This window comes from Mirounga leonina, unplaced genomic scaffold (assembly GCF_011800145.1).
Source record: "Mirounga leonina isolate KUSES-001 unplaced genomic scaffold, KU_Mleo_1.0 Mir_151, whole genome shotgun sequence".
Taxonomy (NCBI): Eukaryota; Metazoa; Chordata; class Mammalia; order Carnivora; family Phocidae; genus Mirounga; species Mirounga leonina.
The window spans coordinates 107990705-108006290 of NW_023270377.1; the positions used below are offsets into that span (position 1 = coordinate 107990705).

Below are 15586 nucleotides of genomic sequence, written 5' to 3' on the forward strand. Positions count from 1 at the left end.
TAGCTGCAGGCAGGGCCCCCCGACCTCCCTCCCCAGCCTGATGCAGCTAATCAGGCTTGCTAGAGTGCCCCCAAACCTCACGGGAGGCAGCCAGGTGCTAGGGGCAGGTTTGAAAGGAGGCAGTTCAGGGTTGGATTCCCAGCTGTGCTCCTAACTAACGGGGTCACCCGCCCTCTGTGGGGTCCCATGTAAGAAATGGGGGAAGACCTGTGTTTGGGGTGCTATGAGGTTCAGATAAAGGACATCACATGTCTCTAGCTACACTGGCTGTTTACCTCAGCATTCCCCATGGTGTGTGGGTGATGACTGGTTTTCACGGATGTCTGAGCAGATAAAATTTATGCTTCCGGATGACAGGGACTGTGTCTTAAGTATGTTCAAAACCACCCACACTCCCTATGTCAAGCCCAGTACTGAGTGCAAAATAGATCATCAGTAAAGATGAGATAAGATGGAAGAAACTGAGAAAGCACCTTCTCACACTTGGATGGGACTGTGACTTATTCACCCATGTATTCAAGAGTCATCACTTCTTGAGCCCGGTGCTCAGGGACATGCTGACACACTCGTGGCCCCTGCCCTCCGGGGCTCCAAGGCAGGGCCATGAGGACTGACATTCTGCTTTCTCTCTGCACGCAGGCTGGGAAGAGCTGCTGCCGCAAGATGTCGACCTTCCGGCTGGTAAGAATCGCACCTATCCCACCTAGAGTTTATCTGGAAAGTTACTAAAGGCTAAGTCAAGTCATTCAGTGAGAGGCAATGAGGGCCCACAAGGAAAACATCCGAGGCAAGGGAGCACAAGGAACAAGACAGATTACATGGGGAGCACAAGGAACAAGACGACAGATTACGATACCTAAGAAAATGAGTTTGGCCAAGCTCTGGGCCTGGGCAGGCGGCCGCACTTGTGCTGTGATCCCTCACTTAGACCTAGGGCTCAGATGCCTTGACAAAGGGATTGCTCTTGTCTTGTCTCATTGCACCAGTTGCAAGGAGCTTACTTGGAGTGGATGGAAATCAAATACTGGGCCCAATGTCCACTTCGGGCTCTGCACCATCTTCCCTCAGCTCAGCAGACATATAAGGGCCTGCTCTATCACCGTGGCCAAGAGATGGCTCCATGTGGGAGCAAATGCTGAGACTCTGCCCTGCACTGGGGTTAGGGTGGGGGACACAGGCCTCCAGGCAGCTGGGGTGGTGCATGCAGGACAAGAGAACTTGAGGGCCCAGAGGAGAGCCCCCACCCCAACCTACCCTGAATTCCAGCCCAAACCCGGGAAAGCCAGATGGTGGAAATTCCTTTTTGATAAGAAAATGCCCCAAATATTCTTCTTCTGCATGCAAAGCCACAAAGTGGCCATTGTTTCCTCCAGCTGCTGGATCCACACTGCTGAATGGGGGCAGCATCCCCCAGCAACCAAGGGCTCCTGAAACCAAGCCCTCCAACTATCTGAGTTGAAGAACGGTGGCTAGGGTTGTTGTTTTTTTTTTTTCGGAATAGAGATAGGCCGATTTAGGCTGGAGAGAGAACACACATGGTCTCAAAATTCAAATTGCAAGGACTTTTGGTAATCACAAACATTAGAACTTGGCACCATTTTGGAGCATGAGGAGCACGAGTTGTAAGGCAAAGCCAGGCTTATTTCACAAAGGGATACACTCATGGGAGGCATTAGTCCCAAGTGTCCCACTGGGAACATGACTAATTTCAAGCAGAGTTCAGAAAATAACTCTTGGAGGCATATTATTTTCAGTTGCCATTGTGGGCCTGTTCTGTCTTCTAAGATTGCAAGGTCCTTGGAAAGAGGGTGATAATCTGATTCAACAGTGATCCCTTCAGAGGGTCCAGTGACTCCTGACTGAGCTTATTCCTGACATATCATCCATCTGTGCTACTCCGTGCTGGGCACTAGTCAGGCTCCTGACCCATGTTACATTCCGTCTTCACAACAGCCCAGTGACGCTGCCCTGTTCAACAGATGAAGAAACCGATGCTCAGAAAGGTTAAGTGACTTGCCCAAGGCCATATAGCTCATGGAATGTAGAGTAGGGATGAGAACCCAGGTCTGTCTGACTTCAAAGGGGTTCTTAGTCTGCTCTGCAAAACCATGCCATAACAAAATACCATAACACATACCACAGACTGGGCCACTTAAACAGCACAAATTTCTTCCCTCACAGTCTTGGAGACTCTTGGAATCCAATATCGAGGTGCCAGCAGGGTTAGTGTCTGGTGAGACCTCTCTTTCTGCCTTGTAGACAGCCACCTTCTCCCATGGGCTTCCTTCTTTGCACACACACACACACACACACACACCTCTCTCTGATGTCTCTTCCTCTCCTAGAGACACCAGTCCTACCAGATTGGGGCTGTACCTCTTTGACCTCATTTAACCTTAATTACCTTTTTTTTTTTTTTAAAGATTTTTTATTTATTTATTTGAGAGAGAGAGAGAATGAGACAGAGCGAGTACATGAGAGGGGGGAGGGTCAGAGGGAGAAGCAGACTCCCCGCCGAGCAGGGAGCCCAATGCGGGACTCGATCCAGGGACTCCAGGATCATGACCTGAGCCAAAGGCAGTCGCTTAACCAACTGAGCCACCCAGGCGCCCAACCTTAATTACCTTTTTAAAGGCCCTATCTCCAAATACAGTTACATTGGGGGATAGAGCTTTGACATATGAATTTGGGGAGGACACAATTCCGTCTACTTTAATGTTTGCTTTAATCTCTATTGTTAAGAAAATGCAAACATATTGAATAACTACATCATGGAAAAAGTCTATTTTTTTGAAAGCAATTAGCAGCAGACCCCTTCCCCCACCCCCCCCGACCCCCTCCACCACCCGCCAACTGGCCCCAGGTTTGTAAACTCTTCTAATATAATTAAAATAGGGTTTGAGTTGGGAGAAATTTGATTTTCACACTTCAGAAGTGTAGCCAGGCCAGGAGTGAGGTGGGGGTTTCCCCAGCAGCAGCTGAAGGTTCCTTTCTCAAAGAAACTGGCTAACTTGCTGCTCTGGAAAATTCTGCCAGTTGCTTGCTGTGTGACCTTGGCCAAGCTTTCCGTTCTCTAGACCTTAGTTTTACCATCTGTCAGATGAACGTGGGGCTGCCCGAGACTTCTTGAGTGCCCTTTGTGACCTGATGATCCTTCCCAAGGGTGGGGAGACACAGCTACAGCTTCTGAGGTACGAAGACCACACCTGTTGCCCCGGTCAGCTGACACCCAGTCCTCCAGTCTTCCTCCAACCTGCTTCAACCGCCTCCTCCTGCCCCCTCAGGCTACCTCTTGGAGCCAGACCGGCCATGGTTCAAATCCCAACACTACCACTTCCATCTCTGTGGTGAGATAGGAATGATGACACCATTGTTGGGAGGGTTACACTGGATCATTGGAAGCCACATATAATCCCAAAGTTTGATAACAACTTTAGGACCGCTAGATGTTCTGAATGTGTACAGTGGGGGAGAGTGGTCTAGGCAAAGGAAACAGCATGCAAAGGCCCAGAGGGAACCAGGTCATGGTGCATCTGGGAAAGTACTGGGAGCAGATTGGTGTCAGGGCTACATCTGCTCTGTCCACAGTGGTGGCATGAGCCCCAGGTTGTACTGAGTGCTGCAAATGTGTCTGCTCCAAACCGGGATGTGCTGTAAGTTGAAAGCACATGCCAGATCCAAGGATTCAGCATGAACAAAGAATGTAAAACATCTCATTAACAATTTTTACATTGCTTACCCATTTAAATGATAATCTTTTGAATCTATTGGGTTAAATAACAACATTCATAAAATTAATTTCACCCATTTCTCTTTACATCTTAAATGTGGCCCCTTGACCATTTTCAATTTCATGTGTGGTTTGAACCCTGTTACTAATGGAAGCTCCGGCCTGGACCACACAGTAAGGATTTACAAATTATGCATTGTATACAGCATCCCTTTCTGGCAGCTGAGAGGATAGGATGAATGGATTGGGCTGGATCACTTGCCCTACCCCTGAGGTGGAAGAGATGGTACTCTCCAAGAACCCCATGAATTGGGGAGAGAGGAGTCCTCAAACAAAAATTGAAGACTTTTAAAGAGGATGATTTGATCTTGCATTGCCAATGTATTGTTTCAACCATTAGATTTTCCCTGATTTTGGCTTTGGGGATCCTATCATGTGGTAGCTGACTTAAGGAAGAACATGCAAATAGACCTCTCTTTGCCATGATCACCAGCTTCTCTACCCCCTACCCTATGGACAAGTGAGAAAACCCAGAACCTGGTGCTGCCACACATTCTGAACCACCCCAAGACCTTGGGCAGAGCATGGTCTTCAGTCACATTAATGAAACCCCATCTTCCTTCCAAATGAAACTATGAATGTTTACATACCTATGGGCAGAGGGGCTGGAAACCCTTCAATACACAATACTGGTTGGAAATATTTTGAAATTCAAAGCACCTCTCTGTTAGATTTGCCCAGTCCCAATGCATGAAGCCATAAACATTTGTTTGCTTGATGGTAGGTAAAGAGATCATACCTTGTCCTCAACCATACTTTATCAGATGGGGAGGTGGCACAATGACCAGGTACTGGGAGGCATTCCTGGGAAAAACAGGGTCTTTGGCACCAGCAGCAACCATGCCATCTGTCCCTGCAGAAGGGACAGGCTTCTGTGGATCTACTGATGGACCTGCACTGGAACTTAGACCAGAGACCTGCTGCTGGAGAGCCCTCGATGACCCATCTGACTCTCCATTTATCTAAGTACATGCAGACACAGACCATTTCTAGGGCCACCTCTTCCGCTATGGGAAGAGAAAGACATCACAAGTGGGCAGCCAGTATCAGGGCACGGTGCCTATTTCGGCAAGTAGGCCAACAGTCCACCCTTTTTGGGAGACATTAGTGTGAAGGACCAGGTCTCCAGGAACCAGATTGTTCATGGCTTTGGGTCTTTGAGCTTCCTTGCAGTAATTTCGGTCTCAGGCTGGGGCACGCCCACCTTCTCTCCAGCAAGAGCTCTTCCTGCAGCTAGTTGTCAGGTATTTCCCACCATGAAGAACAGCGAGGGCTCTGAGGACTCCGAGGATCTCCCCGCTCCCTGCAACTCCTCCTCTGTTTCTTAAATCTCAGTAGAGACTCTGACTTTCTTTGCAGCTGATAGCTGCTGCTAGTTCTCTTCTCCTTCATTCTTTTCCTGATTTGGCTGCTCTTGCACAGGTTTTCCTGCTGATCGTGGTCACGAAGAAGCTCTATTTTCTGCCACCTGGTTTCTCAGTTGTTTCCTAGGAGAGCTTTGGCCAAATAGAGGGAACAAAAGTCACATTCTTTGATTCTTCTTCCAGCCCGGGTCGGGCTCACGCCTCCTCACTAAGTCTGGCTCAGAAATGGTGTCTCTCCTTTTCATGTCTGGTTAATGTCTGGTTAATGTCAAGGTTAATGTGAGATGTTTGCTGTGAGATGCCCATCGTCTACCTTTGACTTTTCATCTTCTCGCTGTGGTGAGCTACCAGCCATTTCAGCTGCTCACTGCAATTCCATCGTCATTGTAAGAAAGCTTCTCCTGGGTCTCTGGGGTTTCTGATGTGATTTGATTAGTTCACTTAGCCCAGTACATTGCTCATGCTGGTTTTCTATATCCTACAGCAACTGTTCCTTGCTTTAATTTAGTTTTCATTTTAAATGGTATGACACACCATTAAAGAATCAGCCCCCCACTTCCTTTTCCTCAGAAGTGACCACTATCAAACCTTTCCCTCCATGTTTAGAAAGAACATGCTTGCAGTGCTATTTGAGTTTTTGGCTTCAGGCATCATCTATTACTGACTTCCCACCATGTAAGAAAGGCCTTAGCTCCTTGAGCCTACCCCCATCCTGGGCACTCAGAAGTATACTACCTGTGTCTCTGTCCTCCCCAAATTGTTAAACCTAGCTTTGATCAGATTTGTATACAGGGTTTACTTATTTTATCTAAGTAAATGCTACTCCCAGTTGAGCCAGCGGTGTACTCCTAGCACTGTGCTTTCCTTTGCTAGGCTTTATCATTGTCTTTTCTCCACCTGTTTAGTTTTCTGTGTATTTATCATGCCTTTAACCGCCAGCTTTCTCCCACATATGTCCGTCTACTCTCAAAATGTTCTGATTCATAGGGAGTTCAGCCAGTCTCATCCTCAGAAGGAAATCTCTCCCAGAGTTGCTGACTTGCAATACCTCAACTATATCTTCTACTTCTGAGGCACACATTGTTTAAAATTTATTTTATTTTATTTTATTATGTTATGTTAGTCACCATACATTACATCATTAGTTTTTGAAGTAGTGTTCCATGATTCATTGTTTGCATATAACACCCAGTGCTCCATGCAGCTAACCCATCCCTCCACTCCCCTTTCTCTCTAAAACCCTGTTTGTTTCTTGGAGTCCATAGTCTCTCATGGCTCGTCTCCCCCTCCGATTTCTGCCCCCTTCATTTTTCCCTTCCTTCTCCTAATGTCCCCCATGCTATTCCTTATGTTCCACAAATAAGTGAAACCATATGATAATTGACCTTCTCTGCTTGACTTATTTCACTTAGCATAATCTCCTCCAGTCCCATCCATGTTGATGCAAAATTTGGGTATTCATCCTTTCTGATGGCTGAGTAATATTCCATTGTATATATGGACATCTTCTTTATCCATTCGTCTGTTGAAAGGCATCTCAGCTCTTTCCACAGTTTGGCTATTGTGGACATTGCTGCTATAAACATTGGGGTGCATGTGTCCCTTCTTTTCACTACATCTGTGTCTTTGGGGTAAATACCCAGTAGTGCAATTGCTGGGTCATAGGGTAGCTCTATTTTTAATTTTTTGAGGAACCTCCTCACTGTTTTCCAAAGTGACTGTACCAACTTGCATTCCCACAAACAGTGTAAGAGGGTTCCCCTTTCACCACAACCTCTCCAACATTTGTTATTTCTTGCTGAGGCATACATCTTGACATCATCTTGGGGTTTCCTTCACAGCCACCCTGAATATGCCTGCCTTTTGCCTCTCCTTTATACTGAATCCCTTTTCCTGGAACCGAGGTCTTTCTCTTGGTTTACTCCCTCATTTTGATCTAGCAGATCCTATAATACCTTGCTGAGAAAGGGCACATAGGAGGTAAATGTTTTTTAACAACTTTCATGTCAAATTTATGCTTGATGAAGTGTGGATGTCAGCTGGGCATAGGGTTCCATTACTGGAGAGAATTTTCCCGGAGAATTGTGAAGATGTCTGTTCCACATTGTCTTCTGGCTTCCAGCATTGCTGTTGAGAAGTCTGATACCATTCTAATTTTTAAGCCTTTGTATAAAACTTATTTTTCTCTCTGAAAGCTTTCATGATTTTCTCTTTGTCCCAAGTATTTTGAAACTTCATGATCATGTGTGTTGGTGTGAATCTATTTTCATTCCTTGTACTATCCACTGAAGTTTGTTCCCCAATTTTTTTTTCCAGAAGGCTAATGGGAATAATATTACATCTTCAAAAATGCTTGTTACCTTTATATTCCAGTGAATGAAAATTTGGGTAAAAAATTATTTGATTTCTTTTTCTTTTTTCTCCATTGTGGTAAAAAACACACAACATTAAATTTACCGTCTTAACAAATTTTTTTTAAGATTTTATTTGTTCATTTGACAGAGAGAGAGCACAAGTAAGCAGAGAGGCAGGCAGAGGGAGAGGGAGAAGCAGGCTCTCTGCTGAGCAGGGAATCCCATGCAGGGCTCGATCCCAGGACCCCGGGATCATGACCTGAGCCGAAGGCAGACGCTTAACGACTGAGCCACCCAGGCACCCCCGTCTTAACAATTTTTAAGCATACAGTTCGGTATTAAGTATATTCACATTGTTGTGAACGGATCTGAGAACTTTTTATCTTGCAAACTTGGAATTCGGTGCTCATTAAACACTGTTTTCCCTTCCTTCTCCAGCCTTTGGCAACCACCTTTCTACCTTCTGTTTCTATGATTTTAACTACTTTAGGTACTTTTTTTTTACATGCTGTATGATTCCATTTATATAACATTTAAAAATAGATAAAACTATTCTATGGTGTTAAAAGTCAAAGTAATGGCTACATTGGAGGAGGAGAAAGGGTGAGGCAGAGCAACTGGGAAGGAAGAGGTGGGGAACCTCTGGGATGCTGGTTATGCTCTATTTTTTTACCTTGATGACAATAATTGTGATAATTCCTCAAGCTGTATTCTTATGATGTGTGCACTTTTCTCTTATATGTATGACATTTAAAAGACTTTTCAAACCTTTAGTATGTTAATTTTTGTATATTTTTATTATCAACTTTCTTACTCACCTTTTGACAAATGGACCACCCAGGTTGATTTAACTTGATAAACTAAAAGGTAAAACTTCTGAACCTTCCCTTTCCTTTTCCATAACAATTTTTGTAGTATTGGAAGAGGAAAACTTGAAGACAAAAACAAGTGGATAGGAAACTGAGCCCTTTTTTCCTTTTGGTCCTATTGACCCTTAAGATTTTAAGTAACTGAGAAGAGCTGGGATTTGTACCAGAGTCAACCAAGCTAACCATCGTGGTAGATAGGAAGGAACTTTTTTGGATACTGATTAATACTGCATCAGGGTTCCAGTCTAAGCACATCTCTTCCATTAACAGCCGTAGGGTACCTTTTTGAAAAGAGGACTCAGAAAGTTGATTAACTTGGCGGAATCCAAAGCAAAACATCAGAACTTTTGCTTTTCCATTTTCCTATGAATTTCTCTTGATCTTTAGCGGCACCTAAACTGGCACCATCCTCTAGCATCTTCTTGCACCCTAAAGATGGGAACGCCCCCTCTAAATAGAAGGCAGAGAAGTTTGAGCACAGGACACTCTGCAGAAGCCCTCTCTGACGCACTAAGCCCTGAGGGTATCAATGCATATCCCTACTTTAGATACTTCTTATGAGTGAAATAATGCAGCATTTGTCCTTTTGTGACTGGCTTATCTCACTTAGCATAATGTCCTGGGGGTCCATCCACATTGTACCGTATGATAGGATTCCTTTTTTTTTTTTTTTAAGGCTGCATGATATTCCATTGTATGTATATATCACATTTTGTTTATTTGCTTATCTGTCAATGGACCCTTGGGTTGCTTTCACATATGGCTATTGTGAATAATGCTGCGATGCATGGGAGTACAAATATGTCTTCAAGATCTTTTTTTGAATTTCTTTGGATGTATACTCAGAGGTGGGATTGCTAGGTCATAGGGTAGTTCTATTTTTAATTTTTTGAGGAACTTCCATATTGTTTTCCCCAGTGGCTGCACCAGTTTACAATCCCACCAACAGTGTATAAAAGTTCCAATGTCTCTACATCCTCTCTAACACTTGTTGTTTTCTGCTCTTTTGATAGTGGCCATCCTAATAAGTGGGTTGCTCTTTTCTTGAGATCTTTGTAGGAGTGGTTCAGCCCTCACATAGGATTTGACTTTGTCCTGAATTTTCTCCTTATAAGTGAACTTATCTTTTTGTCTGCCTACATCCTCAAAATTATTTCTTTATTTTTTAAGTTCAATAACCTTCACTAGTCTATGTCCTAGAGCTGATTTTTCTTTGTCTTTATTTCCTGGGACCCAGTGTGCTTTCAGTCCACAGATGCAAAGCTTCTTTTATTTCTGGAAAGTTGTCTTGAATTATAACTTTAAATAATCTTCCTGGGTTTTATTTCTAGTTACCTTCTTCGGGCACTTATGTGTATTTTTGTCCATCTTCCTTATCTATCTTTTTCTTCCTAATCCTCACTTTAAACATTTGTGTGTCCTTCTTCTCACTCTCTCCTCCTGTCTTCAGTGATCTTCACTGTGCTTTTAGTATAGTAGTGCTTGTTCCTCTGCTGTTTCCAATTCTGTTTTCGTTTCTGGTCCATGTTTATCTCTTTTCTTCCGTTTCTTTCTCGAGCTTTGCCAATTCACATCTCATCCTTTTCAGTTGTCTCAGCATCTGATTTCTGAGCTCTTGCTCCTGCTCTACTCTTTAATAAGGTTTTGGAAGCCATGGTGAAATACTTGGCCACAACTTTCCACTGTTGCATGGCAGTTTTGTTGGTTGGTTGGTTGGTTTTTCCCTGGTGAGAATAATTCACCTCCTCCTTCCCTCATTTTGGATTTCAGTATCTTTGTATGTAGACCTGTGCTGATTCCTTTTGGATTACTCCTCTTTGAATGGCGTGAGCTTTCTTGGATCAGAAGGAAGTTCATGTGGGTCAATGCCATGTTGCAGGCTAGCAGAAACCTAGTGAGAGTTTGGTCTTTGCTTCTCCCCACCCAAAGGGTTTGGGTGCTATAGAGCTTTTCACAGGGCAAAGACTTTTTCCAACTCACAGTGGGACTGTTTTCCTACAAATATGGCTTGTCTGTTTCCTAGAACCAAGCAAGGCCAGGGAATCTTCCCCTGCTACCTCCCACCTCCCACTACCATCCTGGCAAGAGCAAGAGAGGGCAGGGAAGGAGGGAAGGAAGAAGAAGGAAAGATGAAGAGGAGCAGGAGGAAGGGGTGTGCAGGAGAGCGCACCCCAGCCACCTTGGGAGGTCCTGGTTGGAAGCGACAGCCCCCAGGAGAGGGTAAGTCTTGAGCAGGAAGGGGAATGTGGAGCAGGCATCTGACCACTGTCTTCTCTCTGCTCTCCAGGGTGACCATGTGTGGCTGAGCCCCCTCTCTGCCAACAAGACCGGTGTGGCCATCGGGTGCATTGTCAAGGAAACAAAGCCTGGCAAGATCTTGGTTGAAGATGATGAGGGCAAGGTCAGTGTGGCCAGGCTGTCTAGGGGCTCAGGGCCCACTCCTATCCCCATCCCTCCAGGGCCCTGAGCCCCTCTCCTCTTCTGGTGCTGCTCCCCAACACCAGGGGTTCCAGGGCCCAAGTGGGGGGATTCTACCTGGCAGGACAGACCACAGTGGGGTCTTGTCATGGTAAACATCATGGGTCTGTCTTGGGGAGTGTTTCTATAATCAAAGAGCAGGGAGCAAGTTGGTAGTTGGAAAACTTGGCCAATTAGGGGAGCAGGAAGGAGTGAAGTGAGGAAGGGTCTGTGGCAGAGAGGAGAGGGCAGCAGAAAGCGGGTTTGCAAAGTAAAGAGGGTGAGCTGGAAGGACAAAAAGGAGAAATGGAAAGGTGTTCAAGAAAGATACATGGCGAAGAGGCCCCAGAATGTGAGGAGGAAGGGGATGAGGCTCAGCTCATGCTGAACAAAACAGCCCAGGTGAGAGAGAAGTGGGAAGCTGTGGTGGCCTGCAGGGCTGCAGCTCAGCCTCCTGGGGTTGGGGGAGCAAGCCCGGCCAAGCACAGTGCCCTGGGGAAGGGCATGCAGTGTGAGGGGTCCAGCTGGTCCCTTTAGTCCTCCTCATGCTGACCGCTTTGCTGAGGTGCTACAGCAGGGGGCATGTGGAAATTTGGCCTCGAGGGAGAAGATTCTAGGCTGTGACCTGTGAGCTCCATATTAGGGAAGCCAGGAAAAGATGAACAATAATATCTTCTATTTGCAAAATGATGTTTTCTAGTTTAAAAAGCACTTTTACTTGCATGCTCTTATTCTAACAATCTGTGAGGCCCCCAGCTGCAAACTGTCCCTGATCCTAATCACAGCCAAATCTGACTTCTGGCTACAAGTTCCTCTGACCCTGGTCTGAAACGTGCCATTAGCCCCAGCTATACACTGACCCGTGGCTCTGGACACATTCTTTCTCCGACCCCAATCTGCCCTGATCCTGCCTCAGGTTTCCCTTGACCTCTGCCAGAGACTAGTCAAGCCACCAGGTCAGCTGATCTGCTGGGAACTTGGAGAAGAGGAGCAGCGGTTGGCTGCCCTTCAGGGGAGTCTGTGTCCTTTGTTCCAGGAACACTGGATCCGAGCAGAGGACCTTGACACCCTCAGCCCCATGCACCCCAACTCGGTGCAAGGCGTGGACGACATGATCCGCCTGGGGGAGCTGAACGAGGCAGGCATGGTGCACAACCTCCTGATCCGCTATCAGAAGCACAAGATCTATGTGAGTCCCCCATTCCCACCCCCCAGCCAGGGGGTTCGGTCCACAAGCACTGACCTCCTGGCTGGGGGGGCGGAAAAAAACCAGGCACTGTGGGTTTGGAGCCAGGCACAGCTGGTTCAGTCCCCACTGCCCATGCCCTCACTACATGAGATGGGCAAGGAACAAGGAACTTAACGCTTCTCCATCTCTGCTCCCTGATCCAAAATGAGTAGGTGATAATACTTTTGAGGTCTCAGAAAGCTGATGTGTAGCATGCCAGCACAGTGCCTGGCACACAATAGGTGCTCAGTGGAAGGCCTGCTCGGATGGCCAAATGGACCGGAGGCTGTGGGGGTAGGCATTGTCTGCCTGGCCCCTTCCTAGGCATGTGGCAGAGACAGAGTCACCAGGCAGAAGACCCCTGTCCCCCTGTGAAATGAGTCTTGTGATGGCCAGAAGGGCTGTGTGGGTAGATGTGGGTCCTTCTCCCAAAGCCTGGCAGTGGATGGGAGGTTCACCCCAGCCCTAAGGCTCGCATCCCTGTTCCAATGCAGATATTCCCAGGAGAGGCAGCATTCAAAACTGACACCAGCCCTGCCTTAACTGGGTGTGGCCTAGGAAGTCACTGCCTGCCTGGGGCCTCTCCTGGAGAGAGGTGGCTGGGGTGGCTCCGGGCAGCCTTTCTAGAATGATCAGAGCAGTGGGAGAATGAGCAGTGGACCCCAAAGAGAGGGGAGGGCTGGTCAGGAGAGTGAGGAGGCCCTGCAGGAGAGAAGGGACAGGGCACGCTGAGTCCACTCTGCCTGAATGTGAGTCAGAGCTCCTGGGACTGATAACGCCAATAAGCTAAAATGAGCTTATCCTTTATCCTTTCCGAAGAGCTTATGCTTGCATTCTTTTATCTGGTTGTCACAGTCCTTGGAGTCAGAGAGATTGAACTCTCCATTCTTAAAATGAAAACTAGGATGTGGATAATTATGTGACTTGATGAGGTGGCTATCCCTGTCTCACCCCCAGAGGGGCAGTCGGGCACCTCGGGGGCTCCAGATGAGCAGGTGGTCCTGACCGGGGATCCTAGGAGGGATCAGTGGAGGCTACCGTTGTTGGCCAGCCTCATGGAGGCCCCTGTGGGAGGCAGGTGAAGACTCATAAAGTCAGCCTATTTTTATTGAGCCTTCTAAATACCAGACAGAATGTTAAACATTTAACATAGAGCACCTCATTTAATCTTTGCCCCCAGCTCTCATTCATAGTGAACACCCCCATCTTTCCAAAGGGAGGATCTGAGCAGCTGAGTGTCTTGTCTCCCCGGCCCAGAATCAGACCCCACTTCCCCGCCAGGCTCAGCCAGGCCTGGTAGCCCTCAGTGGGTTGCACCCCAGGCCAAGGTCAGGCCCGGGCAGTGTGGGCCTTCAGAGCAGAGGGCACTAACCATCTGCTCCTATCCCCAGACCTACACAGGCTCCATCCTGGTGGCCGTGAACCCATTCCAGGTGCTGCCCCTCTACACCCCGGAGCAGGCGCAGCTGTATTACAATCGCCACATGGGCGAACTCCCCCCACATGTCTTTGCCATCGCCAACAACTGCTACTTCAACATGAAGAGGAACAGAAGGGACCAGTGCTGCATTATCAGGTGGGGGTCAGGCTCCCCACATTCCTGGGGGGGTCAGATGGGCCGGGCACGGCCCTGAATGTCTAGCAAAGCAGGGAGCATCTCCTCTCCCTAAACCTCTCCCAACGAGCCCCCGGTTGGCCTGTTTTATTTAGGGGCTCCCCTTCAGCAGCAAATACCCCAGCTGGCTGCCCCTGGCCCCTACTGCCCCTCCAGCCTGACAAGTCCCTCCAGGGCTTCCTTCTTGCAGAACCTGCTCTTCCACTGTATTAGCAGAGCCTGGACTGACCTGCCCTCAGTGAATATTTCCTGACAAAGGAAGGAAAAATGGGATAGGCACATTGAATGGCACCCAGAATAGATGCTAGGGGGCTCAGGGGTCAAATAGGAGAGGTCTCACTAAAAAAAAAAAAAAAAAAAAAAATCTCTGGGCAGGCCTCACGTGAGGACAGGGGTAGCAGCAGGTCCAGGGGCCAGCTCTCAGGTTGCTGGGGCCCAGGAGGGACATGTCTTCCTCCAGTCCAGATCCTGACCCTGCTTCAAAGACCCCCTGCCTGGCGGGGCCTGGCCTCCCTGCTTCCTGCACAGGCCCTCCTGGTAAGGAAGGAAGGGAGGGAGAGGGAAAGGAAGGAGGAGGTGGAATTTGCCTCCAGGCCACATTGCTTGGAGCTATAGTAGAGTCGTTCATTCATTCCTTCATTCATTCATTCACTCATTTGAGGTCCCACAGTGCTCCAGTTGTACACCCCGCATTGTACTACCGTGGGGAGACAGCAGCAAATGAAAGGGACTAAAATCCCTGCCTCATGGAGCTTACATTCTAGAAGGGGAGACACACAGGCGATATATAATCCAAATTTTCAGGCAGGTAATGAAAGCTTTGAAGAACAGCACTGCAGGGCAAGAGGAAAGACCATGATGGGGCTGCTGCTTTAGGTGGAGGGCAGATGAAGCATGGCCTCTCTGCACGGGATGATGGCACGGAGACCAGAATGAAGTCCTATAGCATAGATGATCACATTTACTGTTCTCAACAACCCTCTGAAGTAGATACTCTTATTCCTGTTTTACTGTTGCGGGCGGCGTGGTACTTAGCACCACGGAGGCTGAGATCCCTTCCCAGACACACAGCTGTTAAGTAGGGAATTCAAACCCAGGGCACTGGAAAGAAGACCGAGAGGTGTCCTGGGGTGACTTCCACTTCTTGGGAAGTGAATGGAGTTATACGCCAAGGAGGGCTGGTGCTCTGTCTCCCTCCCGGGCTCTGCCTCTCCACTCCGTGTGCTCCCAATGTGCCCCGTCACCCACCCCACCCCCCCAGGAATGGGAGGACCAGCCTCACTGCAAGAGGCCTCCCGAGCAGAGCTGGGCCCCAGGCTGGCCTGGAAGCTCACCGGGCCAGCCTTCACCTCCAGGACAGCAGTGGCTCAAGAAGAGGGCAGAGCACCCTGATCTGTGGCTTTTTGCATGAACAGAACATCACTCTGAGTCAAACTGCCTTCTCTTCCTGCCCTTGCCTCCCCCGAGGCCATAAGAAAAGCCATAAGCAAGTCACCTCCGCTCTGCCCACAGGATCCTGTCTCTACCTCGGAGGGTTGTTTGGGGAACTTATGTTCGAGGCAGGCAGTGGAGGTTTGTTGATTGGACTGACTTGGCTGGCATAGTAATTGTGAACATTTTTGATCAAAACTTTTCTTAAAATGAATACTGTCAGATGAAACAGTATTTGTCTGGGATTTGCTTCAAAATAGTACAGGATGGGAAACAAAATGGGCCAGGAGTTGAAGCTGGAAATGGGACTGTGGGAGCTCATAATGCAAACCGTAAGGTGCAGGAATCTCCTGGGAATCTTGTGAAAATGCAGATTCTGACTGAGCAGAGCTGGGTAGGCCTAGGAGTCTGCATTTCTAACCAGGTGACAGGCATTGCTTTTATTAGCAAGACACTATTCAGCCTCCATTTGTAATGT

The 15586-nt window shown here is 47.7% G+C and overlaps 1 protein-coding gene across 1 annotated transcript in view; it reads left to right on the top strand.

Annotated features, from left to right (window-relative positions):
- Positions 1-663: 663 nt before the first annotated feature.
- The window catches only part of MYO7B (myosin VIIB), a 76961-nt gene continuing 62038 nt past the window's right edge, over positions 664-15586 (top strand). Inside the window, exons 1-4 of the mRNA XM_035006551.1 lie at positions 664-681; positions 10665-10778; positions 11871-12023; positions 13454-13638. Coding sequence (XP_034862442.1) covers positions 664-681; positions 10665-10778; positions 11871-12023; positions 13454-13638 — 470 coding nt within the window. The remainder of the gene's footprint in view (positions 682-10664; positions 10779-11870; positions 12024-13453; positions 13639-15586) is intronic.